The sequence below is a fragment of the Alligator mississippiensis genome, chromosome 15, assembly GCF_030867095.1.
Source record: "Alligator mississippiensis isolate rAllMis1 chromosome 15, rAllMis1, whole genome shotgun sequence".
Taxonomy (NCBI): Eukaryota; Metazoa; Chordata; order Crocodylia; family Alligatoridae; genus Alligator; species Alligator mississippiensis.
In genome coordinates this window covers 892,152-919,111 of record NC_081838.1, presented here as the reverse complement: position 1 = coordinate 919,111, position 26,960 = coordinate 892,152, and the positions used below count along the sequence as shown (strand labels likewise).

Below are 26,960 nucleotides of genomic sequence, written 5' to 3'. Positions count from 1 at the left end.
CTGAGACGGGCAGAGAGCCCAGCTCGGTGTAGACCAGCGATACTGGGAGGGACTGGTCCCCAGCCACAGTTCTGAGCTCCCTGCCAAGACCCTGAGCGGATACAAAGCAAATCCTTTTGATTTCAAACAGCCCTGCATTTCCATATCCCCTCTCCACGGGCTGGATTTGAATAACCCTGTTCCCCTGGACAGCTTTGCGAGCAGTTTGATTTCTGGGCGTTTGCCCTTGATTTGATTAACAAAGAGCCTAGGGACGCGTCCGTCTAGGGGGCCGGGGGCGGAGATCGCCTCCCCTGGAGCCGAGCAGGGCGTTCTTGGCTTCTGTCCCAGCACCGCGGAGCCAGCGATCCCAATGGATCCATGGATGATCTTTTGGGATGGGAGGGACCGTTTTTGATCTCTCCTTTTCCCCCTTCTGAGGCCTTGTGAGTGCCTCTCAGCCCCTACTGCCTCCATCTGATGCTTGCGGGGGAGGCAGGGCATGTCAGAATAACCTACTTCCGCAGGTCAGGGAACAAGTCCAGGGGCTGGATGAAGAGCTGGATTGGGCCGACAGTCCACCCACCCCCTGTATGCTGGATCCAGCACCCGCTTCGGCTGGACTGGGACCTGTGCTGCAAGCCTACAGCTTGGTAGGACAGGACATGATGACCGGCATCCTGAAACAGGTCCGGTACTCCCAGCTTGCCAATGGTCACCACCCTAGAGGTGCACAAACGAAGAGATTCAAGGACACTTGAACCCCAGAGCCATGGGGCTGGAAGGGACCTCCAGGGGCCACAGCTGATCAGCCCCGTCCAAACCAGCCCAGACAAATCCAGCATCTAAACTCTTAGCAAAATGATCGTCAACCTCGATAGACCAGACATTGCACCCGAACCGGCCACAGGGAAAGCAGCTGGACCGTGGCAGCCAATGTCCAGCTGCCCTAAAAGGTGGTTAATAGACGCTCGAGGGATCCCAGGCCCAGGCCGTGCCCCAGGACAGAGGAAGGCAGCCCCCCCCCCAGCCTGTATCTATCTGACCATGGGGGAAAAATCCTTTCTGACCCCCAATATGCCTGAGCAGAGGGGCCCTGCCAGGCCCCTGCAGGGCATTGGCACAGCCCAGTCCTATCCCCAGCCTGGGCTGAAGCCAAAACCCTTGCGGGGGAGGCTTAAAGCCCCCCCACACCTGCAGCCAATGCCTGGGAGACGAGCACTGAATCGTCCCCTGCGGCGCCACTAAGTACAACAAGGCATCAACCATTTCAGGCATGCTGTCCTCACGATGGGTAGGCAAGAGAGACAAGGGGAAGGAGCCATGAACCGATGCCTCCAGGACCCGCTCCTTCCTTCCAGAGCTATTTGCCTTGTCTTCAGTCAAACAGGTGGATGTCAGATGGACCTCTTTGTCGCCGCCGGCTTCCCTGCCTCCATTGGCAATCCCTCAGTTGGAGGATGATTTCTGCCATGGCTTGTTTAGTCCAGCCCTGGAGCCGTAGATCCACCCGGGAAGTTCAACATCTTCATTAATGATGTGGACACTGGAGTCAGAAGTGGACTGGCCAAGTTCGCAGATGACCCCAAACTTTGGGGCAAAGCATCCACACCAGAAGACAGGCGGGTGATCCAGGCTGACCTGGACAGGCTCAGCAAGTGGGTGGACGAGAATCTGATGGTGTTCAACGCCGATAAATGCAAGGTTCTCCACCTTGGGAAGAAAAACCCGCAGCATCCTTATAGGCTCGGCAGTGCTATGTTGGCTAGCACTATGCAAGAAAGAGACTTGGGGGTCATCACTGACCACAAGATGAACATGAGCCTGCAATGCGATGCTGTGGCTAGTAAAGCGACCAAAACGCTGGCTTGCATCCATAGATGCTTCTCAAGCAAATCCCGGGACGTCATTCTCCCCCTGTACTCGGCCTTGGTGAGGCCGCAGCTGGAGTACTGCGTCCAGTTTTGGGCTCCACAATTCAAAAAGGATGTGGAGAAGCTTGAGAGAGTCCAGAGAAGAGCCACGCGCATGATCAGAGGTCAAAGAAGCAGACCCTACGATGACAGGCTGAGAGCCCTGGGGCTCTTTAGCCTGGAAAAGCGCAGGCTCAGGGGTGATCTGATGGCCACCTATAAGTTTATCAGGGGTGACCACCAGGATCTGGGGGAACGTTTGTTCACCAGAGCGCCCCAAGGGATGACGACTAGGTCGAATGGTCACAAACTACTACAAGACCGTTTCAGGCTGGACATAAGGAAGAATTTCTTTACTGTCCGAGCCCCCAAGGTCTGGAACAGCCTGCCGCCGGAGGTGGTTCAAGCGCCTTCACTGAACACCTTCAAGAGCAAACTGGATGCTTATCTTGCTGGGATCCTATGACCCCAGCTGACGTCCTGCCCTTTGGGCGGGGGGCTGGACTCGATGATCTTCCGAGGTCCCTTCCAGCCCGAATGTCTATGAAATCTATGAAGTTGCAGGTCTTTCCACAGGAGAGAGCTGGCTGTAGGCTGGCATTCCCCGACTTCTTCCTTCCTCTGCTCGCTCGTCTGTGCTGCGAGGGCAACGTGCTCTCCCTCGAACCAGCCCGCCGCTTGGTTGGGGTTGCGGTGCCTTCGGCGGCCAGCTCCTCGCAGCTCTCGATGCCGTGCCGCGTTGCCTCCGGCCACCGCTGGGTCTCAAGCTGGGAGTAAAGCGCTCGTTTTGAGAGTCGGGCGCCCACATGTAGCATCCGGTCTAGTCGAGTTGGTGCTTGAGAATCACCGGCTCCGTGCTGGTAATGTTGGCTTCAGTAAGGACGCTGGTGTTCGTACATCCACCTTCCCATTGGACTTTCCAAGGGCCTCATTGGTGATATCCCTCCAGGCTCTGGAGATGGTGATGGTAAGTCGCCCACGTTCCACATGCGTTCTTCCCCGACCTACTGGATGACCGTCCTTGCATCGAGGTTTTGCCGACTACAGCCTGGCTCAGCTGGAGGTCAACGAAGGGCGGCCCAGTAGTGAGAGCTGAGCTTTTTGGGTTCATATCTCGGCTCTGCCACCGAGTCGCTTTTGACCCCAGGACAAGCCTGAGAAACGCCGCAGCAGACCCAGTGGGGGTCCTGCGCCCAGGGAACCGCACTTAGCAGGGCCGGGTTTGAACCAAGCCGGATGACAAAGGGAGGTAACCGTCCGCCCCGCTGCACGGAGATTTGCATGAAGAGGATGGAGGCCGTGGTGGTGTTTGCAGTGCAGGGTACAGCATATGCAAAGCGCCAAGGCCCCTATTCACAGCCCGCCCGGGCCATTCAAATCTGGGCGTATAAAGTGGCTGGGCACGGAGTCGCAGGATGAGATTTGCCTGGGAGGGACCTGGAGCTAGGTGCTGGCGCTTTACAGCCGGCTTTCCCCCCGACCGCCACTGTGCTGCGTGATTTGGAGCAGATGCAATAGACTCCCTGCCTCAGTTTCCCCACCTGCCAGGGGAGGGTGAGACAGGCAGAGCATGTCTAGGGCTCGGGGTTTTTCCTTGCCCTGCGGTTTCCCGGGTTAGACCCGGGCGAGGAGGAGCCTGAGCGGTGCTGTGGGGTAGTGGCTAGAGCGGGAGGGACGGGTGCAGAGTTCTCCCGCGTCCCTGGCGTGACAGCGGTACCTCGCGGCGGGCAGCACAAGGACCCTCTCGCTGCCGGGAGAGCTCGGAGGTTGACGGTGCTCCACGCGGGTCCCGGGCTCGCGATCGCAAGGCCCCGCAGCGCTGCCTGCCCACGTAGACACCACGTTTGCCTGGAGTCTCGCCCGGGCTGGTCTGTAGGGCTCTGCCATGCCCAGGGCTTTCCTGGTGAGACGGCGGCGGGCGCCCGTGCTGGGATCTCGGGACTGGGGAGCGCTGGTGGACTGTCTCCGGGGCGATGCCTACGTCCCAGGTAGGTGCCCCACTTCCCCGGGCGTTACCCCCAGCTGGGGCAGACCTAGGGTGGGGAGGAAGCGGGGGGCGGTGTTTCCCAGGGCAGGGGCCAGGCTGGCATCTCAATCGGGGCGGGGGCCTGACCCCAGGCAAGTGGGTTGAAAAGAGGAAGTCCCTGGCACCTGTCTAGATCCAGGGGTGATGGGTGCTTTGTCCAGGTCACACCTGCCCCTAGGCCCCCGCCACACCCCCTCCATGCCCACCCCTGCTCCCCTGCATCCCATCACCTGTACACGCCACCCCCTCATTGATCCCTTACCCACTGCCCCTCCCCACCCCACCCAACACACCCAGGTCTCAGGGCAAGAGTCCCCAGTACGGTGTGGGGGCTCCTTTGCCTGAGCTGGGCTCTCCTTCACAGGGCTCAGCCTGGCAGGAGGGGGCACAGGCCAGTGGCCCCTGTTCTCCGGGACCCTCGCTGAGGACAGGAGCGGCTGGGACGAGGCAGGAGAAAGCAACAGCCAGAGGCCTGGTCCCGTTGTGCCGACCCCCGAAGCTTCAGACAAGCCTCTAACAGAGGTCAGGCCTGGGGGGAGCCGTGGGCCCAGACGCCTGGGGCCTGTGCGGGGTCTGGGGGGGAGTGGGGTCTAGCGGGTTAGAGCTGAGGTCTGGAAGCTTGGTGTTTGGGAGGGGAATTGCCCTCCGGGGCTTGAGGGCCAAGCGCCCCCCTGCTCCAGCACCTTTCAGCCGACAAGCATTTTGCCCAGAGCTTCCCACCCACTGGCTAGGATGCAGCTGCCTCTGGGGTAGGATGGGGCAGCTGGTGACAGCTGGGTGGGGAGTGAAGTCTGTCCCTGGCTGAAGCCACCCGGGAAGGGATTGCAGGGAGCTAGAATCGTGACTGCCAGGATGGTGGGTTTGCAGTCACGTGGTGCCTTTCAGCCAGAGATCTTGACTGTCTGCAGCTCTGCCTCAGTTTCCCTGTTTCTTACATGGGGGGGTGGACTGAGACAAGGAGCAGTGACTTGCCCCGGGGCCCCCAGCAGGGCAGTGGCATAGCCTGGGAGAGCACCTCTCCCCAGTGCTCCCGTGTGGCGCTGGAATCAAACGGGGGTGCAACTGCACCACGCTGCCCCCCCAGATCTGCCCCTGGCACTACCCCAAAGGCTGCATCCTGCCCCCTTCTCTCTCCCGGCAGGACAGCAGCCCCCAATGGCGCGGGGACTTCCGGTGCGGGGTGTGCACCAAGGCCTTCCCCCTCCAGCGCCTGCTGACCCGCCACGCCAAGTGCCACAGCCCCGTCAAGAGGCACCGGTGCCCGTGCTGCACGAAGGGCTTCAACGACACCTTTGACCTCAAGAGGCACATGCGGACGCACACCGGTGAGGCCCAGGGGCTCGAACACCCGAGTCCTTCCCCCTGGTCGGGGCAGAGGAGGGCCATCCAGTGAGCAGGGGATGGGAAGCTATAGGAGTCGGGACTGCTGGGTCCTTGCCCCCAGCTGAGGGGGGACCATGTGTTAGGCAGAGGTAGAGCCGGTGAGGCCCATAAGAGCCTGGACTCCTGGGGTCTTCCTGCGGCTGCATAAGAAGGGGCGATCTATCGGTAGCAAGGAAGGGTGGGGGGAGATGGGTGTTGGGAGCCAAGACGGTGCGAGTTAGGTCTGCAGCTGGGTCATGTGGGGCATCCACACCACTGACCCCGTTCCCCCTCCTCTCCCCACCTCCGCAGGCATCAGGCCCTACCGCTGCCACCTGTGTGCGAAGGCCTTCACGCAGCGCTGCTCTCTGGAGTCCCACCTGCGCAAGATCCACAGGCAGCCCCAGGCCTACGGCTACCGGGAGCGGCGCGCCAAGCTGTACGTGTGCGAGGCCTGCGGCTTCACCTGCACCGCCGGGCCCGACTACCACGGCCACCTGCGCCGCGCCCACCCCACGGGCCCCGCGATGCCCCACAAGCGGGCAGGGCCCCCCCCCGGCAGCCTCCGGTTCCTGCTTTATCCCAGTGGCTTCTACGCTTGAAGCTGGGGGGGGGGGTGCTGCCCTGCTCCAAAACTCGGGGTCACGAAATGGAACGAGCGGGTCGTCAGTTTAAAACGTGCACAAAGACCATTTTTTTCCCCGGTGTGGGATGAAAGGGGGGAGCTCGTGGCTCCCAGGCAGGAGAGTTCAGACAGATTCACCAAGGGCTCAGACACAGTTTTGGAGGAAAGGGGCATCAGCGAGAGCACGGCTCTCCCCTCTTGGAGAGAATAGCAGGTACCTGGAATTAGTTGTGATCTGTTATCCTGGATACTTCACGGGCGCTTAAAGTGGGACAGTGGGTTTGTACTTGTGTAGGTTCCTGGAATAAACGGCTTTGTCCCGGGAGGAATCCAGCGTCCTAACAGGCACCGTGTCTGCAGGGCCGAGGGGAGGGTCTGGCTTTCCCAGGCTTCTGGGCTTTGCTGGTTGCCACACGGGCCTGGGAAGGGATTTTTTCCCCTCCTGTTGCTACAGCGGCTCTCCCAGCTGTCGGGGCTGGAGATTGGGTTTGTGCTGTGCTCGTGCTCCTGCTGGGACTAAAACCTGGAGGGTCTTGTCCCCCTACTCAGGGTCTTGCCCTGCGGTGGCAGGACGTTAGCAGAGCCCTGGGCTTTACCCAGAGCAAGCAGAGGTGTTCTCTGGGTTTTGGGGCCCGATAGTTTTCAAGCAAGAGGGTTTGTTCTGGTCTAGGAGGATTCGGACAGGGCCGATAGTACCCGGAGCACGGTCTTGGACTCTGACCTCTGCAGAGCGCCCCCGCTTGCGCGGCTTGTGACCTAGGTGCTGAGAACTGGGTCCAGTCGTGGGCTCCCTGCTACCAGAAGGACGTGGACAAAGGGGAGAGTCCAGCGGAGGGCAACAAAAAGGGTTGGGGGTCTAGGGGACATTGTGAGGAGAGGCTGAGGGACCGGGGCTGCTTGAGTCTGCAGAAGAGAAGACTGAGGGGGATTGAATAGCAGCCTTCACCTCCCTGCCGGGGGGCTGCAAAGAGGATGGAGCTGGGCTGGTCTCAGTGGGGGCAGACGACAGGACAAGGAGCAATGGGCTCAGGCTGCAGCAAGGGAAGTTGAGGTTGGAGATTAGGAAAAACTCTCGGCCTCACCACGATCCGCTGGCTGGGGAACTGGCTCCGTGGTCGGACCCAGAGGGTGGTGGTTGATGGAAGTCAATCATCACGGTGCCCTGTGACCAGTGGGGTCCCTCAGGGCTCTGTCTTCGGGCCTACGCTGTTTAACATCTTCATCAATGATGCGGACATCGGTGTCAGAAGCGGACTGGCCAAGTTTGCCGACAACACCAAACTCTGGGGTAAAGCGTCCACACCGGAGGACAGGAGGGCGATCCAGGCTGATCTTGACAGGCTCATGAAACGGGCGGACGAGAACCTGATGGTGTTCAACACCAAAAAATGCACGGCTCTCCACCTTGGGAGGAAAAGCCCGCAGCATGCGTATGGGCTGGGCAGCGCTGCGCTGGCTAGCACGATGGAAGAAAGAGACTTGGGGGTCAGGACTGACCACAGGATGGACAGGAGCCTGCAGCGCGATTGTCACAGAGCACGGAGCTGCGCTGCACCTGAAGAGGGGAAAACTGCTCGGGAAGGAGCCCTAGCAGTGACTAAGGAGCACAGCTGCGGGTTGCCAGGGCAACCAGGGAAGGTCAGCTGACCAGAAGGGGCGGGGCTTGACCCTTATAAAGCCCAGGAGCAGAGGCCTGAGGCAGTCCCCTGCCAGCAGCCAGGGAGGCAGGAGCTCCCTAAGCTGGGCTACGGGACGAAGCCTGATCGCAGGTACAGCGTATGGCCGCTCTTGAGGATGGAGCAATGTTGTTTTAGCCAGGCGGCTTCAATTTATGTGACAGCCCAGGGGCTTGTGTTGTCTTGTTGTTACAAGACCGGTGGTTTGGGTGAGGCTATTAGGGGTTGGAGGAGGCCTCATAGGGGACTCACAGCAGGGGTGAGGACCCCAGCGCCAGTGTGGGCATGGCGAGCCCCAGATGGGGGGGCAGCACAATTAGGAAGCCCAAGTTGGGCACGGGGAGCCCCAGGAGAGGGCATTAGCAACACTTGAGAAGGCCCAGAGAGAACAGGAAGGGGCCAAGACAGGGATAGACCTGAGTTAACATCTGCGAGGCTTGGGCTGCGGTACTGGGGAGGAAAGGAGCCGCAGATAGCACCCCCTGGCAGAGGGGCAGTACCAGGGCAGCCTCCCACTAATTAACACCAATTACTTAATTAACAACAAGGCATGGCAGGCGAGTAGGTGGGCGGTTGCCCCAGAGACAGGTGTGTGGGCCACATTAAGGGCGGCCCAGATCGTGTACCTGTTACAGCGATGCTGCGGCTAGTAAAGCGAGCAAAACGCTGGCTTGCATCCATCGATGCTTCTCAAGCAAATCCCGGGACGTCATTGTCCTGTTGTACTCGGCTGTGGTGAGGCCGTGGCTGGAGTACTGCGTCCGGCTTTGGGCCCCGCAATTCAGGAAGGACGCGGAGAAGCTTGAGAGGGTGCAGAGGAGAGCCACGTGCACGGTCAGAGGGCAGGAGCACAGGCCTTATGATGAGAGGCCGAGAGCCAGGGGACTCTTCAGCCTGGAAAAGCGCAGGCTCGGGGCGATTTGGTGGCTGCCTATGTGCATCGGGTGCTCACCAGGATCTGGGGGAACGACTGTTCACCAGAGCGCCCCAAGGGATGACAAGATCCAATGGTTATAAACTCCACGGCTGTTTCAGGCTGGACATAAGGGAGAATTTCTTTCCTGTCCGAGCCCCCAAGGTCTGGAACAGCCTGCCACCGGAGGTGGTTCAAGCACCTACATGAAACACCTTCAAGAGCAAACTGGATGCTTATCTTGCTGGGATCCTATGACCCCAGCTGACTTCCTGTCCCTGGGGCAGGGGGCTGGACTCGATGATCTTCCGAGGTCCCTTCCAGCCCGAATGTCTATGTCTATGAAATCACACGCTGCCAAGACCCACCCTCTCTTGGCGGCACTGGTTCAGAACGCAGCAGAACAGGAGCCTGGGGCGCTGCGCTGCGCTGCGTTGGCGGAGGGCTGCCTGCTTCTTCCCGGGCCAGCGGGCGGGGGGTGAAATCCACGTTCACCCCTTCGACCCGCACTCATCTCGAACAGACTCTGTCCGCTCGCCTGAAAACCATTGCCAATTTGAGAACAGCTGGGAGAAGGACAACACCAGGCCCCACCCCACCTCCAGCTTGCCCAGGAGAAGCTGGCAGCTGTCTTGCCGCACCGTGTCTCCATGCTTCTATTCGGGGGGTGGGCGGCAGCAAGAACAGCTTCCTCCAATTTTGAAGGCCTGATATTTTGGGGGGGGGGGAAAATGATGCACATAGTATGCTAGGAAAATATGGTAGAAAGGCCGAAGGAATGGTTCTGCTTGCCTGCTCATGTTTTTATAGGCGTCTCCAGCTACTCCACCTCCTGCCAAAAACAGGGCATCCGGCTGTCCCCATTTCAAGTCAGCTCCATGCTTTGTCCCCGTCCAAGTTGCTTTCATGGCTGAGTTCCTACCGCTTCGACCCCTTGAGAGGCCAGCCCAGGCCACGCGCACTATACAGAGAATGGGGCAGCTTTGGGGCTGTTAGATGCCCCCCCACCCCAGGAGCCTGGGCTTCGGAGAGTAAACGCACATGGACCAGCTACAGGGGGGTAAAAAGGGAGCAGAAATTCACAGCGTGTCTGCTGTCCATTAGTACGCTCTTACCCTGGGTAGAAAGCCAGCCTGCAGCAGCTGAACCCGCGACGGAAGAACCCAGTCGAGTACAGACGATGCAGGGAGTGCATTGCTGAGGCCCCTTCCGAGCCCAGAGGACGCCGAGATGCAGCCTCAGAACGGGCTGGAGAAACACCAGCGTCATTTGAAAAAATAGAAAACCTTTTTATTAACTAAATGCACCCAACTCAAGTCCGAGCAGCGTGCCGAGGGCGCTCCACGAGGGACCCGGAGATTCAGACGATGGAGACCGCTGCCTTCCAGCACCAGCCGTCTACTCGGTCCAGCGGTGGCCGCAGTGGGGAGCGGTGCAGACGTAGTACAGCCTCATGGCGTCCTAGGAGACCGGAGGACGCGGCGACTGAGAAGGAATCGTGGCTAGAAGGCAACGGAGCTTCACCTTCCAGCCGGGGCCTACACGGATATACTGCAGCTCACGGGCCCCCACCGGCTCTGGTGTCTGCTACTACCCACGTCTTGCCTCCCCCTTCCCTCCTGCTTCCTGGGGGTGCCACGCTGCAACCAGGAAGCCCACGGCTCGGAGGGAGGGCCCAGCCTGGCCTCTCAGAAACCGGACAGCCTTTTCTTAAGCACCCGATTCAGAGCAAATGCAGACCCACCGCCCAGAAGAGACCCCCACGCTTTCCCCCCAAACCCGCTTTACCTCAGCTCGTGCACTGTGAGACTGGAAAAACACGGCTTCCTTGTGTCCGCACCTGGAAGAGAAGGGCGAGATCAGCAGCAGGTCGGGGGCGCCAGGTCCGAGCCGACCGGGCAGGACTTGCAGCCAAAGCCCGCGGGAGCCTAGAAGCAAAGCAGCTGATGGAAGCCAAGCGGGACGGAGATGGCGAGGGAGGGTGCTGACAACCGAGCGTGGATCTCTGCGGGGGTTTAGCGGCCGCTGGGAAGAGGTCGTAGAAATTCAGGTGACGGACAGACCTGTGTCACACGGCGGCAGGGCGCGGGTGCTAGAAGGGAGAGGGGGCGAGTCTGACCACAGCCAGACCTCAAGAGCAACCCGGAGATTTCCACCAAGACTCTGAAGTGTCCAAACCCTCCTGCCGTGCCGGGGACTTGCCCCGCGATGCTGCTGTAGCCAAGAAACAAGTGAAAGCCCGGACCCGGCACTAGCGAGGAGCCCGGAGCTGTAACGAGGCCGAGGCCTGCCTTATCTAGGATGAATCGGACAGGGCTGATCCTGGCCCCTTCACGGCTTGATTTTGTTAAAAGAGCTCTTGAGCTGTTCAGGCGATAACCCGATTTCCACCAACGCGGGGGACCCCCAGAGAGGGGCCGCGGGGGCAGGAAAAGGCGCAGGTTTTGGAGGGACGCCACAGAGCTCCTCCGCCGACACTGCTCGCACGATTCAGATGCTGCTGATTTTAAGCTTTCGCTTCTAGCACAACCCGGCTCCGGGGCAGGTCACAAGCGTGCGGATTACAAGGGCTCTCGGCCGCTCAGACACTCACTTCTGACAGGGGTGATCCTCCGTCCGGGGCAGCGTGGGGTCCTGGGACACGTCAGCGATGATTTGGGTCAGTTCGCTGCAATTGAAAGGCAAGGTTAAAAGGAGCTTGAAGGCTCCGAACTCGCACGGGGCCAAAGGAATTAGACACCCAGTCTCCAACTCGGCCAAGCGGGATCTTTCAAGAGAAGGGCCCGGTTTTGATGCAAGATATCACGCGCCGAGGGAGCCGCGGGGCTCCCTGCGCCCGGCTCCACCCAGCTCACCCGTTCCCACCCAGAGCACAGCGCCGCAGCCTCCCGGCTCCCAACTCCGTCCTCCCGGCGAGCGAACCCGCGCTGTGCCGCGCCGCGCCAGCTCCCCCGGCCGCGTGGCCGCCGCGCTACGCGTCGAGCTCGGGGAGCTGTGCCGGGGCAGGGAGGGCGCTCTCGCCCACACTCACTCCACTTCGTGCGTGATCTTATTGACGTAGATGCAGCTGTTGTCGGCCTCCTGCTGGTAATCGCAGTTTCGGCACTGGGGGAAGAGAGAGAGCTGAGCCCCGAATCTGCGTGGCCGCAGGGACGTGCCCGGTCAGGCACCACCGAGGGACTCGGCCTCGCAGTTCCCTCCCGAGCGCTTCACTCCACGGGCATTAATGACCCTCTCCTTCTTAACGAGCTCGATGTTCCACCAACCAGCCACCCTTTGTTCTCCCAAACTAGCCCGTCCTCGCTGCCCGTTTGCTGCTGCTGGTCACGAAGCTCCTATTCCACAGCCCAGCGGATTCCTCTGCGCTCGTTCCGGTCTTTTCTTTCATCTTAAAGTGAGTAATACAGCCCCAGCGCGGCGCAGCGCTGCAGCTCCTAGCCGCTTTCTAACCGCGGAAGAGGCGGGGTCCTTTCATACGTGACGATACCAGCACCAGCGACACCCTCCTGCATCCAAAACCAGACCTGCCCGCGCCGGGGAACGGGGGGGGAGCGGGAGGTGTTTACGAGCCGCGAGACACGGGGACCACCCCGAGGGAGAGGGTGCCCACACCTGTGGAGCGAAGAGAGCGGCAGGAATCCAGGGGATTCCAGCGAGCCCATGTCAAGGACTCCTCGTCCCCCGCCACGCACTGCCTGGATAGAAATGCCACCGCACCTCCCAGGCGGCCGGCTGCCGTGTCTGCGTGGAGCAGGGGTGCGACTGCACCACGGCCCCCCCCGCCCCGCGTTATCACCCGGCCCCCCCGCCGCTCACCGCGTACAGCAGGATCCGGTTCTCCTTGTCCTCCTTGGGGTACAGCATGTTGTTGCTGCGGGGGGGGGGGGGGTGCTGAGTCACGGCTGCCCCCCCCCACGGACCCCCCCGGGGCCGCACGCTGGGCGCCACCTCCCATTGGGGCAGGGTCTCCCCCCAACCAGCCCCCCGATAACCCTCCCGCACAGCCCTAATCCCAGCCCCCGCACCACTCCTGGCAGAAGCGGATGCCCACGAAGCCCGGCTCGTAGGTGCCGTCCGACTCCATCGCCCCCCGCCGCACTGCGCAGGCGCAGTAGAGGTCGGGGTCCCCCCTCCGCGCAGGCGCTGTTCAATCCCGCTCCCCGTCGTCTTCCGCCCTGGCTTCGTGCTGCCGTGCAGCGCAGGCGCAGTTTAGTCCCCCGCCTGCGCCCTGGCTACGGGCGGTCGCTAGGGATAGAAGAGGCGCGAACGCGCCCGGGCCTTCTCTCCTCAGGGGCGGGCGCTTGCCTCCTAGCAACGGGATAGCCCCCCCCCCCGCCCGCTATCACCAGTGACGTCAGTGATAAGGGCTGCCTCATAGCGTCACCCTCAGGGATGTTGCTGGGACGCTGTGGCCTATGATGTCATCACGAGGCCACTCGCGATGACATCACCACACAGTGACATCACAGGGGGCGGAATTGATCAGAGACAAGGGGAGGGTCCCAGAGGCCCCCCCTCCCGCCCAGGCCTGGCCTAGGCTGACCTTGGAGACCGACCAGCCCCCACGGGGGGGACCCTCAGGCCTTAGCGCCCCATCCCCCCCCGGGGTGCCGCGAGCGGGAGCAGGGACCCCACGGCCGCCCCCGCGGCCCTGAGTCCCAACCCGCCGACGTCCCGGCCTGGGGGCGGCGACCGCGTTTCTGTGGGGCCAGTGGGGTGTCCCCCATCTGCACATGTACACACACGCATGCACACGCGTATGCATAGAGACACACACATGCACGTGCGTACCCATGTGCATGTAAATACACGTGTGTATACGTGCAGGCATACACACATACACGTGTGTACACACACATATACACACATGTATGCACACACATCACATACATGTGTGTATTATACGCGCACACGCGCGCACACAGTCATGCGCGCCCACATACCCCCCCACTGAGGCACGCGTGCTCACACGCACGTGCAGGCACACATACACATGTACATACTTGCACGCGCGCACACACACGCACACCCCGGCCCTCTGGGGCTTTCCCAAGAGCTGGGGGAAGGGGCCGGTTGCCCCAGGCGGGGGGGGGGGGGTCACAGGGTGGTGGGAGCCCCCAGGCTTGGGGGGGGTCGTCTGCAGGGGCCCTGCCCCGGGGCGAGGGGCCTTGCACACTGCCCTGGCAAGGCGGGGGTGGGGGCGGGGGGGCAGGAATGCACACTCATGCCCCAGGCCAGGTTCGCACCGACAGCCGCTTGCTCCTATGTGCAAAGAGGGGATCATGGCCAGGTGTGCGCACACATGGAGAGACTCACACTCACACGCACACTGTTACCCACCGAGGGACCCACACGGACACCCCGGGGGAGACGCTCTGACACTCACACAAGCAGACGGAGACTCACACTTGTGTTCACACTCCTGCTGGAAGGACACAAACAGCTCCCTCAACCCCCCCGCCCCCCCCGTGTGTGGTTGTGCAAGGGTGTGCATTGAGCGTGTCCCACAATACCCCTACATCGCCCCTTCCCTGGGGCTGAACACAGCGCGCGGCCGCTATCCCAGAATGCCTCCGTGTGCGGCTGCTCTTATCCCGGGATAGCCCTTCCTTTGCTGCTCCCCGCCCCCCCCCCCCCCACTTCCACCCCAGCACCCCGTGCATTGACCCGGGGGGGGGGGGGGTATTACAGATACTCCAAAAGCAGGTGACTTACCCCCAGATCCAGAGCAGACAGACAGCCCGTTATCCTGCGGTAACTTCCTGCCAGAGCCCCTCTCCTGCTAGCCCCGAGGACCCCCCAGTGACAGAAGACACACGCTACTTACCCCGCGGTAACTTACCCCGGGGTATTTCTCACCGCTGCACGCTCGCAGTGCACCCAGGTCCGCGGGGAGGGGTGGTTCTGTGTCTGTTGCCCGGGGGGGGGGGGGGGGGGGGGAATGGGGCTGCCCCGGGGGCAACTCCACCCAGCAGGGTTAAGATCCAGGCAGCCATGGGAGGAGAAACAGGTCTGGCGGGTGGGAGGGCCGTTCCAGCCCGGCTGCGGGTGGCACGACAGGTGTCAGTGCCTCCGCGGATGCCGGGGGACACGGCTCGGCATGGGGACCGGCGAGCGCAGGGATGACTTCGAGTGGGTCTACACGGACCAGCCGCACACGGCCCGGCGCCGCGAGATCCTGGGTGAGCCGCTGGGAGAGCGGGGAGTTTGGATACGACCCAGAGGGGAGGCGGCGGTGGGGGGGGAGCAGATCCCCGGTGGCCCAGACACACACAGACACACGTGTGCACGTACGTGCTCATAATGTGTGCACATACGTGCTAATACACACTCATGCATTCACATAGGTGTGTGCATGCATGCAAACACACATGCCCCCCCCCCTTGGGCATCTCAGACACACACACATACATGCACACACAGAGGACCCAGGTGTCCTGACATGCATGCACGCGGCTGCAGAAGATTCAAGTGTCCCACACACATGCGCATGTGCGCGCGCGCACACACACACACACACACACACACAGAGCCCAGGTGTCCCAGACATGCGCGCACACAGACACAGAGAACACAGCTGCCCCAGAGACGTGCACACACGTGCACACCCCCCCAGGTGTTCCAGACATGCACACAAATGCACGCGCAGAGAACCCAGGTGTCCCAGACACACACTTGTGTGGACACACATGCACACCCACAACCTAGATGTCCTAGACACACACACACACACACACACACACACACACACACACACACACACACATGGATGTGCACACAGGCGGAGGACCAAAGTGTCCCAGACACATGCACACGTGTGCACAAACACAGACACAGAACCTGGGCACCCCAGATGCGCACACACACACACACACACACCCAGGATCCCTGGCACCCCAGGCAGGAGGGGAGGTGGGTCATGACAGCCACGACAGGGCCCAGGTTTCGGCCACCCTGCTCCCTCTCTGCCCCTGCATTTGCCCCCTCCTCCTGCCCCCGGTGTGCACCAACCCCTGGCCATCGTGGAGGGAGCCAGGCCGTGGCCCCTCTCCTGCCCCCAGCTCCGGAGCCGCGAGAGACTCTCCCCTCGCAGTCTGCAGTGTGGGCTCAATGACACACGACCGCTGTCCCGATCCCAGCGCGGGCAGACTGGTCGGGGCCTCTTCTCCTGGGGGCAGGGCCCTGGGGAGGGGGGTTCCTAGCCCCTGTTTGGGTCTAGAGCCCAGTCAGGGGACAGACACGGATTAACCCCCGCCCTTCCCGGGCGCTACCGCAGTCAGCTGAAGTCATTCTCCGCGTGGGTGGGTCCAGGAATTTGATGGGCGCGTCACAGCATTTTGCACAAGAGCAGAAAAAGGAGAAACTCGGAGCCGGACTCCTAGGCAAGGGGCTGTAGCAAGGCGGTGTTTGGAGCGCTTCACCCTCCAGGTCAAGGCGAGGGGCGCTCGTTTGCTAGATTAGGTCTTAAACATTAAAACCCCCCACAAACGAGGCAAAAAATAATCGAAAGATCATAGAGCCACAGAGCCGTGGGGCCAGGAGGGAGCTCCAGGGGTCGCATCCAGGCCTAGGCAGGATCGGCCCCATCCAGAGCAGCCCGGACAAACCCTTTGTGCAACCAGACACGTGCGCGTGTGTGTCTGGACACTTGGATCCGGGGGGAGAGTGTGTGTCTAGGATGTTGGGGGGTTAGGGTGTGTGTTTGGGATGCCCCCCAGAAACGACCGTCCAATATTAGTGGCATTTCGTTTCAATCACAGGAAACTGGGGATTTGGGGTTACTTTTTGTCGTCCGAAAATTGGGGATTTTTTTAGAAAACCAGCTCATTAGTCCTGGAGTCGTTATGTCTCTTATTGAGACTCATAATGCAAAATCTCACTTTCTCGCACCTTGTCAGTGCCTCCCACGTTTCACCATCGGTCATTTCTACGCCCGAGTTCATGTGGCCGCACCCGACTGATATTTTTAGCTAGGGCTCCCAGCAGCCCGCGGGGCATTGCCAGGGGTGGTGTCAGGCGGCAGTGGGGCAGAGGAAAGGGTCGGCGGAGGAGCGGAGAATTGGGGCTCTTAAACCGGAAAGAGCATCATTCACACGTGCAGAGCTGAGAGATTAGCAGGAACCGGGGGGGGGGGTGACAACGAGCCGTGAGGTCCATTGACCCAACAGGAAGTCGTTTTCCCAGGAAGTGGGTCTGGACGTGTGGGTGGAGCAGGAATCCGGGGGTGCGTTGCACCACGGCCCCCACCCCCACCTCGAATCTGCCCCTGGGCCTCGGTGACGCAGTGCACGGTGCTGTACCCTCCCCGGGCTCCTGGTTGCAAATCGGTCCCCGGGCAGATCCCGTGGGGTCCAGAAATCCACAGAGAGTCATGAGCGGGTCACGGCAGAGGAGCTGGGACCTCTTCAGCGAGGGCTGGCGGGCACTGGTCAGTCATAGAGCCTGTACTGCTGGGGGCTAGGGGCGAGTCTCCGGCTGTTTGGGGAGCGGGGGGTCACCCAAGCCTCCGCCCCCAGACACAGGCGTCCCCTGGGCTCTGAGCGGCTCCTCCAAGGGACTTTCTGGCCCCTGCTTTGGGTGCAAGGATTGGGGGGGGGGGGGGCAGGATTGAAGGAGCCTCTTGAGAGCCTCCGAAATTCGGCCTGGTGCTGAAACCCCTCGGTGCCTGGCTAGTGCGCGGGGTCCCCCAACGCGGGACTGGGATAAAAGGAGTGTGCGTGTGTGTGTCTGTGTGTGTGTGTGTGTGTGTCCTGGACACCTGGGTTCCATAGGTGTGCACAGGTGTGTGTCCAAGTCCCGGATGCTTGGGTTCTGTGTGTGTGCGATGCCAGGGTTCAAGGTGTCCAGGATACACATGGAGTGGGACAGACACGTAGGTTGTGTGTGTGTGTGTGTGTGTCTGGGACACCGGGATTGGGGGGTTGTCTAGGATGTTGGGGTTCAGTGTGGGGGATGCTTGAGTTCAAGGTGTGTGAGTGTGGACGCATATACATGCACACACACACAGGCTGCTGGGTGTGTGTGTATGTGTGTGTGAGATACCTTAATTCAAGGGGGGGTGTGCACGTGTGTTACTGTGGGCTAACAAGGCCAGCAGCCTGGCCGCTAGCCGTCATCCCACCGCTCCCCCAGGATCACTTACCGGATTTTCTCCCTACAACATGCATCTGCCCCCCACCCCAGCCCAGCCCAGCTAATGGACAACGGCGTGTGCATTATACACCAGGAAATACAGTACGAGCAGCTTCAGCCTCTGCTCCGGACCCTTCCCCCTTCGTTCTGCCATTCAAAAGCAAGGGGCGGGGCTTCTGGGGCATGTTGTATGCTAGAAAATACGGTAAGTGGCATAACCGACATCCGGGAAGATGTAGTTTTGGGTTTTGGGTTGGGGGGGGGTAATTAATTCAAGAACATTATCCCTGGATACGGAGTTTCCCAGCGGGTCTGTTTCTTACCCTGGCATGGGGGGGGAAGGGGGGGGGAGTGGGGCACGATCCTGCCTCAGTTTCCCTCAGCGGAGCCCTGCAGAGCCTGCCGTCCCAGCCCCTCGGGGCACTCGCAGCCCGTCCGGCCTGTTCTGAGCTGCCCCGCACGCCTCGAACCCGGATGCGGGGTGGGGGGGTCAGGGCAAAATCCACTGACATCATCACATAGGGAAACAGAGCCCCCCCCGCCCCCAGAGGGCTGGATGAAAGAGCACAGCCCCCCCCGGGCGCAATCCCAGCCGCGATTTCGCAAAGCCAGTCGCGTCCAGCGCCGGGTTTCCGGCCCGACTGGTTTCGAACCTGCCCTGGCCCCGCATCCGGTCTCCCAGCGCCGCGGGGGGGGGTGGGGGGAGCCAGGACGCCTGGGGGGGGCACCAGGAAGGCCTGAGCGGTGGGAATCCCCTTGCTCATTGATGGAGACCTGTTTTGTGCCTGATTGCAGACCAGCCGCGGGGCCAGGCCGGATCGCACCCCCGGTCCGCCCACAGGGACCCCCCAACAGTGGCGGGGGTGGGGGTGCTATGGGGGGGGTTGAGTCGAATCGGACTCGTTTTCTGGCCAGCAAAGGGCAGAAACGGCTCTTACCGTATTTCCAGGTGTATAACGCGCCCTCTGGTTTCCAGCAGCTGGGTTTTTCTTTGGAGGGGCGCAGTATAGATGAGAAAATACGGGATTCTCTCCTTCCCGGCACCGCAGCCCCCTTGGCTGTGCGTAGACCTGGGGGAGGGGCCCTGGGCCTGGCGTAGGGCGGGCTCCCTTGAGACGAAGGGCGAGGCGGCCTCTTCCCAGCTCGGGGACGGGGACGCTGGCGGAGCAGGAAGAAATCCAGCGCGTCCACCTGCTTGCACCCCCCCGAGAGGCGGCAGGGTAGGGCAAGGAGGCTGGGGGCTACCATCCCTTCCCCCCCACCCCGAGAGAGAGAGCCGGGATCGAGGGAGCTCCTAAATCCCATGTCAAGGGAGGGCTGGATGGATCTGACGGGTGCGAACCCCCACCCTCCGCTCCCTGGATCCTCGGGTCTGGTGCAGCTGGACTCGAACTCAGGACCTGCCCCCGGAGACCCCCCAGGCTAACGAGGCCGCTTCCCTCCCGGCAGCCAAGTACCCGGAGATCAAGCAGCTGATGGGGCCGGACCCGCAGCTGAAGTGGGTGGTGTCGCTGATGGTGCTGACGCAGGTGGTGGCCTGCTACCTGGTGCGGGACCTGCCCTGGAAGTGGGTCATCTTCTGGGCGTACGCCTTCGGGGGCTGCCTCAACCACGCCATGACCTTGGCCATCCACGACATCTCGCACAACGTGCCCTTCGGGAACGGGCGGGCGCGCTGGAACCGCCTCTTCGGCATCTTCGCCAACCTGCCCGTGGGCGTCCCCTACTCGGCCTCCTTCAAGAAGTACCACGTGGACCACCACCGCTACCTGGGCGGGGACGGGCTGGACGTGGACGTGCCCACCGACTTGGAGGGCCGGCTCTTCTGCTCCCCGGCCCGCAAGCTGCTCTGGCTCTTCCTGCAGCCCTTCTTCTACACGCTGCGCCCGCTCTGCGTCAACCCCAAGCCCGTCACGGCCATGGAGATCCTCAACGCCGGCGTCCAGGTGGCCTTCGACCTGCTCCTCTACCTCCTGTGGGGCGCCAAGCCGGTGGTCTACCTGATCGCCGGGTCGTGCCTGGCCATGGGGATCCACCCCATCTCCGGGCACTTCATCGCCGAGCACTACATGTTCCTCAAGGGCTACGACACCTTCTCCTACTACGGCCCCTTGAATTGGCTGACCTTCAACGTGGGCTACCACATGGAGCATCACGACTTCCCCAGCATCCCCGGCAGCCGGCTGCCGCAGGTAAGGCCCTTCCAGGAGTGTGGGCGGGGCTTGTCCTCCCAAAGGCCCACCCCCTTTGCGATGGGGGAGGAGCCCTGGGGCTGGGTGTGTCTCAAGGAGGGGGTCGGTGCGGTTCACCCCCAAGCCCGGGGCCTTCCCCAGCTCCAGGGGGTGGAGAGTGGTGGGGCACCGGTGTTCCCGGCTCTGCAAGGGAGGCTGTGAGGTGTAGCGGTTGGAGGCCGGGATGCCTGGGTTTGGCCCGCGCTGGCGTGGACTGGCACCTAGGGGAATTAGGCACCTGCTCTCCGCGGCAGGGCTGGGGCCGCGGGGTTCAGCGGACCCCCCTGATGTTATCGGGCTCATCACGGGGCAGCCCAGGGAAGACCGTCCAGGGCGCCAGCCCAGATCTGGCTGGAGGACAACGGCTCGCTACTGCTGCCCGCCTAAGGGAGACACTCCCGACCCCGCCGGGGCCTCGGCGTTGAACCTGCTGCGGCCACGAAGGGCACGGGGGCGGGCGGGCTGGAGCAGCCGGGATGCCCGGAGCCAAAGCCTTGGCGGGCGTCGAGCGGCCCCAGCTGAGACGCCCCGCTCCGACCCAGCCGCTTTTCCTGACTTTCCAGCTGGAGAAACCGAGGCCCGGGGACGGGCGGAGCCGGGCAGGGAACCCAGGTGTCCGGCCGGTGCTGTAGCTCTTGGGCAACGCTGCCCCCTTATCTGGGCTGGCCCCCGGCACATGGGGGGTTGGTTCTGCCCTGGCGAGCGTGAGCTCACACGCAGGTGTTGGTGAACACGGGCCTGAGCTGCCCTCTAGTGACGAGGGCGCTGCATTGCAACACCGAGGTGATCCAAGGGGGCGGAGCTGGGATTTCCAAAGGGGCAGCAGGCTCAGTGGTTAGAGCCCCCCTTCCCGCGGCTGCACCACCTCAGTTTCCCCGGGGGGAGAGGGGGATTGCACCCAGCTGGAGAGGGGGCATCTCAGGAGATGTCTCCCCGGGGATGAGCGGGGTGGTGCCGGGATGGGAAGTGGGGGGGGGGGGGGGCAGCCCCGTGGCCACAGCTCCTCCTAATCCCCCCCCCCGCTGTGTTTGTAGGTCAAGAAGATCGCGGCCGAGTACTACGACCCCCTGCCCCACCACACCTCCTGGGTCTGCGTCCTCTGGGACTTCGTCTTCAGCGACACGCTTGGCCCCTACGCCCGGGTCAAGCGGACCTACACCGCTGCCCAGGAGCAGTAACTGTGGGCCGGGGGGGGGGGGCGAGGGCAGGTGGGGGGTAATATCTGCTTCTCTGCCATACCAGCCTGGGGGCTAGACCTGCTCGATTCCCCCCACCCTCCTCTCCATGCACACCTATGCAGGGGGCGTGGCCCAGGGGAGTGGGCGGGGCAGGGGGAAGGGGCAGGGCTCCTTTTGAGGTCCTCCCCCAGGTCAATCAGAGCCGCCTTTGGGCTGCTGTAGCAGGCCTCCGGGCCTGCAGCCCTGCCTGGGGCGTCAGGGCCGCTACGTCCCCCCCCGCGGCCTCCTCGCTGCTGCTGTCGGTTCTCCCCCGGGTCTGGGGGCAGCTGGAGGGGGGGCGGTTTTAGGGGTCTGCTGCTGGTTCCCAGGCGCGGGGTGCGGCCTGCTCCTGTTCGCTGCCCCGAGCCTGGCGGGGACGGGGAGACGTGGAAATCAGGAGGCCAGGCGTCACAGCCGCGCGCTGCCCCCGCGCTCGCCTCCTCTTGCGTGTCGCGGGGTGGCAAGAGCCAGGCCAGGGGCCCTCGCCCCCCCGCCCCGCCTGCCCATGTCAGAATAAAATGCATCCCGTGCCCATGCGTGCAGTCACACGTGACATCCTAGGTGCAGCCGCACACGCAGTCGTGCACAGAGCGATGAAGGCAGTCATACGTGCCATTGTACATGCAAGCACACGTCACGCGTGGCCGTGCGTGCAGCCACGCACGCCGTGCAATCGCTCATCTGTACGCATGTGCAACCGGAAGGGCCGCCAGTGAGATCCCATGTGCAAACACACCTGCAGTCACGTGAGCACACACACGAGATCACGTGTGCAGTCACGTGGGCAACGCCAGATGTTCGCACACGCGATCACGAGGGCAGGCAGGCGCGCCCACGCGTGCGAGCCCCCGTGCAAAGATGCTGCAGGGACACGTGCCCCGCCCTGCCCGGCCTCCACCTCCCCCTGCCGGCTTCACTGCCCGCCGCCGCCGCCAGCCCGCGCCGCCATTGGCCAAGCGTCCCCCCGCGCCAAGCAACGCCGCTGCGGATTGGTCGGAGGGAGCGCGGCGCCCGCAGCCGCTTCGGGAGCGCGGGGGGCGGTGCGGGCGCTGATTGGCGGGCGGGGCCGGCGCGGGATTGGGCGGGCGAGTGGGGCGGGGCGGCCGAGGGGCGGGGCGAAGCTTCCAGAAGGGCGCGGGCCGCGGCGGGAGAGGAGAGGAGCGGAGCGGAGCGGGGCGGACGAGCCATGATCCTGGCGGCGCCCAGCGGGGCCGCGGCCGTGGCCGTGTCCGTCAGCAGCAGCCTCCGCGCCGCGCGCGCCGCCAAGCGCTTCCCGCGCGGCCTCACCCTCGCCGAGCTCAAGGTACCGGAGACGCCCCGCCCCCCGCACCGGGCCGGAAATGACCGGAACCCCCCTCCGAGACAGGAAACGCCCCTCCCCTTCCACCCGGGATCGGAAATGCCCCGCCCCTCCAACCGGGACCGGAAATGACCGGAAGCGCAGCCCAGCCGGAAAACACCCCCGGACCAGAACTGATCCGGACGCCCCTTCTGCCCCGACCGGAACCGGAAGTGCCCTGAGCCCCTGCCCTCCAGACCGCCCCCCCCCCACTGACCCCGCGTGACCCCTGCCCTTTGCCCCCCACCCGCCAGCTGCTGCCTTGCGCCCATTGCTCGTGCCCCCCTCGCGGGGGGGGCTGGCCCCCCGCCCGGCCTGACCCCGCGCCCTCCCCCGGCAGTGCAAGCTGGAGCTGGTGGTGGGCAGCCCCGCGTCCTGCATGGACCTGGAGCTCTACGCACCCGACGACAAGTTCATCATGAAGCTGGACAGCGACGAGGCCTTGCTGGGCTCCTACCCCGTGGACGACGGGTGCCGCATACACGTGGGTGCCGGCCCGGGCGGGCGGCGATGGGCTCCGGCTGGGGGCAGAGCGGGCCGGGCGGGCGCAGGAAGGGATCCCCCCCCCCCGGGCGGGCGGGCGGGCGGGCGCGGCTCAGGCTGCCTCTTCTCGCCCGCAGGTTGTGGACCGGAGCGGGGCGCAGGTCGGCGAGTACGAGGACCTGTCGAGGGTGGAGAAGTACGAGATCTCGGACACCAGTTACGAGAAGAGAGCGGGTACGCGCCGCGCCGCCTCGCGCCGAGGGAGACGAGGACGGCTCGGGACCGCAAACACGGCCGGGGCTACGGGGGACGAAACGGGGAGCGGCCGAGAGACCCGGGGAGGTCGAGAAGACGGGGGCGTCCCAGTCTTGGGGCGATGGCGGGGAGGACGGAGATGGGCTTTTCTCTCCGTGGCGCTTGGGGACAGGACTAGAAGCAGCGGCCTCTGCCCTGCCCCGTCTCGTGTCGCGGGGGCAGAGAGCGGCGCTGGACGGGGGAGGGACGGGGTCCGAGCAGGGTTTCCCCCCGTCCCGCTCCCCCTCGCAGCCGTCGAGGGTCCGGGACGTGGTGACCCCGCTCCCCCGGCACGCGCCCAGCCCCCGGGGGGATCTGGCCGAACTCCCTGCTGCCCCGGTGCCCGCGAGCTCCCCCCTTTCACCCCACGCGCGGGGAAACGACTGTCCCGGTGCCGGCGTCACGCTGCCACCTGCTCGTCTCGTGCCGGGTCCCCCCGTCCTTGTCTGGCGAGAGCCAGGAATCGATCCCGAGCTGGGGCTGGTCCTGCTTGGAGCAGCGGTTGGACTCGGTGTGACCTGAGCTCCCTTCGCCCTCGTCTGCGACTCTCCCCCCCTTAACGTGCTGGAAGCCCTCGTCCTGTCCCGTCCTCCCCCGCGGCATCTCTACTCAACGGAGCAGGCCTGGCCCTGTTAATCCCTGCGCGGGAGCCCCTCCGTAGCACCGATCCTCCCCGTTGCCCTTCTCCGGTTCTTCCATCTCCTTTGGGAGGCGCGGGGACCAGAGCTGGGTGCGGCGCTCGAGGTGTGGACGCACCGGGGCCCATGAAGGGATGTCGTGATACTTTCTGCCTTGTTCGCAATTCCCTTCTCCACCACCCTCACGCCGCGCTTTCCTCTGACGCTCGCTCCACAGACTCGGTGCGCTCCTTCCTCAAGCGCAGCAAGAAGGGCCGCTTCAACGAGGAGGAGGTGGCCCAGAAGGAAGCGGAGCAGGCGCAGAAGCTGGCCGAGGAGAAGGTCCTGGCCGAGGCCATCACGGTGGGCGCCCGCTGCGAGGTGCGCATGGCCGGGCAGCCCCTCAAGCGGGGGACGGTGATGTACGTGGGTGAGTGTCGCGCACCCCTGCTCTGGCTCCCAGACCCCGGTGTCTCTGGGGTGGGGGGAGGTTGTTGAGGGATTCCCCCCCGTCCCTGGGAAGTTCATGAACAGCCCCCAGCCCTGCTCTGCGTCCCACAGCTCTTTCCCCAACCCGCCGCCGTGTCCTGGGCAGAGTTCCTCTCCGGGTCCCGCTCCCCTCCCTCGGGCAACACTGCGCACTTCCTGGCCCGGTTCCTCCCTGCCCTCCAGGCACCCCCCAGCCCCAGGGGGACGTTTGTACCCCAGGCCACGAGCCGGCTGCGCCCACCTGCCCCTGCCCAGGTCCCCCGACAGCAAAGAGACCCGTCTGCTAGCGGGGATCGGGTGTGCTCTGACTCGCCGCCTCTCCCTCCTCGCCGCAGGCCTCACAGAGTTCAAGCCGGGCTACTGGATCGGCATCAAGTACGACGAACCCTTGGGGAAACACGATGGCAGGTAAGACGTCTGCTCCCCTCCCAGGCTTGGCTCTGGATCGGGGCCACGAAGGATTCCCGTGGCCCCAGCGGAGAGAGCCCTGCTGCTGCCGGGTCCCTGCCTGGATGCATCTGCCAGAAGAAGGCAGCTTTGGATCTCGGGGAAGCGTTTCTTCCCTGTCGGAGCAGAGAGGCCGTGGGAGAACGGCCCAGGGGAGCTGTGCACTCCCCATCGCTGGAGGGCTTCAAGGAGAGGCTGGGCAGGGCTGGGCTGATGCCTGTGCTCTGCGGTGGGGGCTGTGCTGGTCGCCCCCCCTTGCTGCTGAACGGGTCTAGCAGTAGTCAGCCCTGACATGACCCCCATCCCTTGCTGCGCTCAAGGGGGGGTAAATAGATGCTTCAGAGACGCCAGGCCAAGGCCGTGCCCCCGCTGCAGAGGAAGGCAACCCCCCCAGTTTGTACCAGTATGAGCAGGGGGGAAATCTCTCCCTGCCCCCAGTGCAGCGTGGGGCTGAGTCTGAGCACGGGGACAAGACCCTCCAGCCAGGACCCTGCAGGGTTGGTGCCAGAGGAGCATCAGCGCAGCCCTGCACCCAGCGCCTCTGGGGGAGGCTTCAAACCCCCTCCCCGCTGGACACTAGCAGAAATGGGGGCAGCCCGCACAGCCCAGAGCCCCCACAGCAGAGCGCAGGCACCGGCTCCCCCCGCCCAGGGGCTGCCCAGCCTCTCCTTGAGCCCCTCCAGCAATGGAGTCCACAGCTCCCCCGGGGTCTGTCCCGCTGCCTCCCTGCCCTGACGGCAAAGCGTCTCCCGAGATCCAGTCTCGCCCGACCTCGCTGCAACGTCAAGCCGTTGGCCCCGTCCCCGTCTGCACCCAGAGATAAGGCTCTCTTCCTCTCTCTCCAAGTGAAGGTTGAGAGGCGACCTTGTGGCTGCCTATAAGTTCATCCCGGGGGCACAGAAGGGAATTGGTGAGTATTTATTCACCAAGGCGCCCCCGGGGGTTACAAGAAACAATGGCCACAAGCTAGCAGACAGCAGATTTAGACTGGACATTAGGAAGAACTTCTTCACGGTCCGAGTGGCCAAGGTCTGGAACGGGCTCCCAAGGGAGGTGGTGCTCTCCCCTACCCTGGGGGTCTTCAAGAGGAGGTTAGATGAGTATCTAGCTGGGGTCATCTAGACCCAGCACTCTTTCCTGCTTATGCAGGGGGTCGGACTCAATGATCTATTGAGGTCCCTTCCGACCCTAACATCTGTGAATCTATGGCAGTCCTTCATGCGCTCGCAGATGGCTCTCAAATGCTGTCAGCAGTATCAGGCCTCCACAGAGCCAGGGCAGGAGCCTGGTGGGGCGCGGGTGGCTTGAAGCGGGCGCCTCCTGCCTCCAAGGAGAGCTGTGTGCGCCCAGATCGTGGGTTGGTTCTGTCCCGGGGCTCCTCAGGGCAGTGTGGACCCCCTGCCGCTGGGTCTCCGTGCTCGGCGCATGGGCCTCCCATCAAGCCCCTGACCCCAATGCCTCTCTGTCTTCTCCTTTTTTCCTCCCCCGCAGCGTGAACGGCCAGCGCTACTTCGAGTGCCAACCCAAGTACGGTGCCTTCGTGAAGCCGCAGCACATCACGGTGGGCGACTTCCCCGAGGAAGACTATGGCCTGGAGGACGAGATGTGAGGGCGGAAGGGGGTGGGGGGAGAGGCCGAGGCTGCCCCCCGCCCCTCCCCACCCGCCCTTTCACGGGGCCATCGCGGCGCCCCGAGCTGCTGGGCTCAGACCTGGGCGGCGAGGCGGAGCCGCGAGAAGCAGCTGCACTCCTGCTTGTATCCGTTTGTTCAGTGAAAGATGCCACTACTCTATTAATAATATTTATTATTTTGCCCCCCTTCCCCACCCGCCTAACACCGTGAGACTAATAAACCTGCCCAGATGTATCTGACCTGCCCACGGAGCAGCGGCCCGGGAAGTGCTTTTATGCCGCAGGTTCGGCTTGGGGAGGGGATCAGACCGAGAGCCGGGATGGCCCTGAGCCGGCCGGGGGTTTGGCAGAGGGTTGGAGCTTGGGCCATAGGTGTAGGACTCTCCTTGGCTCTCAGCAGCGCCAGGGTCCCTGGGCCAGCAAGAGGGTTGTAGCCTTCGGGGTTTGGGGTGGTGGCCGGCTCACCCCCCCCCCGTCCTGCTGTCTCGGCGCTGCTCTACCCGGGGAGGATCCAGTTGTGCCGCGGTGCGTTTGCAAGAGTCCCCCCTTCCCAAAGGGGAGAAGCGCCCCAGCTGATGCAAAAAAC

General features: G+C 63.4%; 4 protein-coding genes across 5 annotated transcripts; 3 read left to right on the top strand and 1 right to left on the bottom strand.

Moving 5' to 3' along the window:
- Nucleotides 1–3,777: 3,777 nt before the first annotated feature.
- OVOL3 (ovo like zinc finger 3) lies at nt 3,778–6,234 on the top strand. The gene is made up of 4 exons (XM_059719012.1): nt 3,778–3,880; nt 4,265–4,440; nt 5,060–5,243; nt 5,593–6,234. The coding sequence occupies exons 1-4, from the start codon at nt 3,778–3,780 to the stop codon at nt 5,880–5,882; spliced, it is 753 nt and encodes a 250-aa protein (XP_059574995.1). The 3' UTR covers nt 5,883–6,234.
- Nucleotides 6,235–9,762: 3,528 nt separating this feature from the next.
- On the bottom strand, nt 9,763–12,671 carry POLR2I (RNA polymerase II subunit I). The gene is made up of 6 exons (XM_059718646.1): nt 12,520–12,671; nt 12,311–12,365; nt 11,526–11,599; nt 11,088–11,162; nt 10,283–10,334; nt 9,763–9,955 (listed from the first exon to the last, which is right to left on the bottom strand). The coding sequence occupies exons 1-6, from the start codon at nt 12,576–12,578 to the stop codon at nt 9,893–9,895; spliced, it is 378 nt and encodes a 125-aa protein (XP_059574629.1). The 5' UTR covers nt 12,579–12,671; the 3' UTR covers nt 9,763–9,892.
- A 1,852-nt stretch (nt 12,672–14,523) lies between these two features.
- LOC102573648 (sphingolipid delta(4)-desaturase/C4-monooxygenase DES2) lies at nt 14,524–21,608 on the top strand. 2 transcript variants are annotated; one of them, XM_059718645.1, is made up of 4 exons: nt 14,524–14,676; nt 19,076–19,818; nt 20,421–20,469; nt 20,892–21,608. In XM_059718645.1, exons 1-4 carry the CDS (start codon nt 14,595–14,597, stop codon nt 21,074–21,076), a joined length of 1,059 nt encoding a protein of 352 aa, XP_059574628.1. In that variant the 5' UTR covers nt 14,524–14,594; the 3' UTR covers nt 21,077–21,608. The 2 variants fall into 2 exon arrangements, with proteins under 2 accessions (XP_059574628.1, XP_014454786.1); XM_014599300.3 differs by lacking the exon at nt 20,421–20,469 and having other exon boundaries at nt 14,535–14,676.
- A 103-nt stretch (nt 21,609–21,711) lies between these two features.
- TBCB (tubulin folding cofactor B) lies at nt 21,712–26,626 on the top strand. Its single transcript, XM_014599337.3, has 6 exons — nt 21,712–22,377; nt 22,754–22,897; nt 23,034–23,130; nt 24,046–24,237; nt 24,632–24,704; nt 26,235–26,626. The coding sequence occupies exons 1-6, from the start codon at nt 22,261–22,263 to the stop codon at nt 26,350–26,352; spliced, it is 741 nt and encodes a 246-aa protein (XP_014454823.3). The 5' UTR covers nt 21,712–22,260; the 3' UTR covers nt 26,353–26,626.
- The last annotated feature ends 334 nt before the right edge of the window (nt 26,627–26,960 follow it).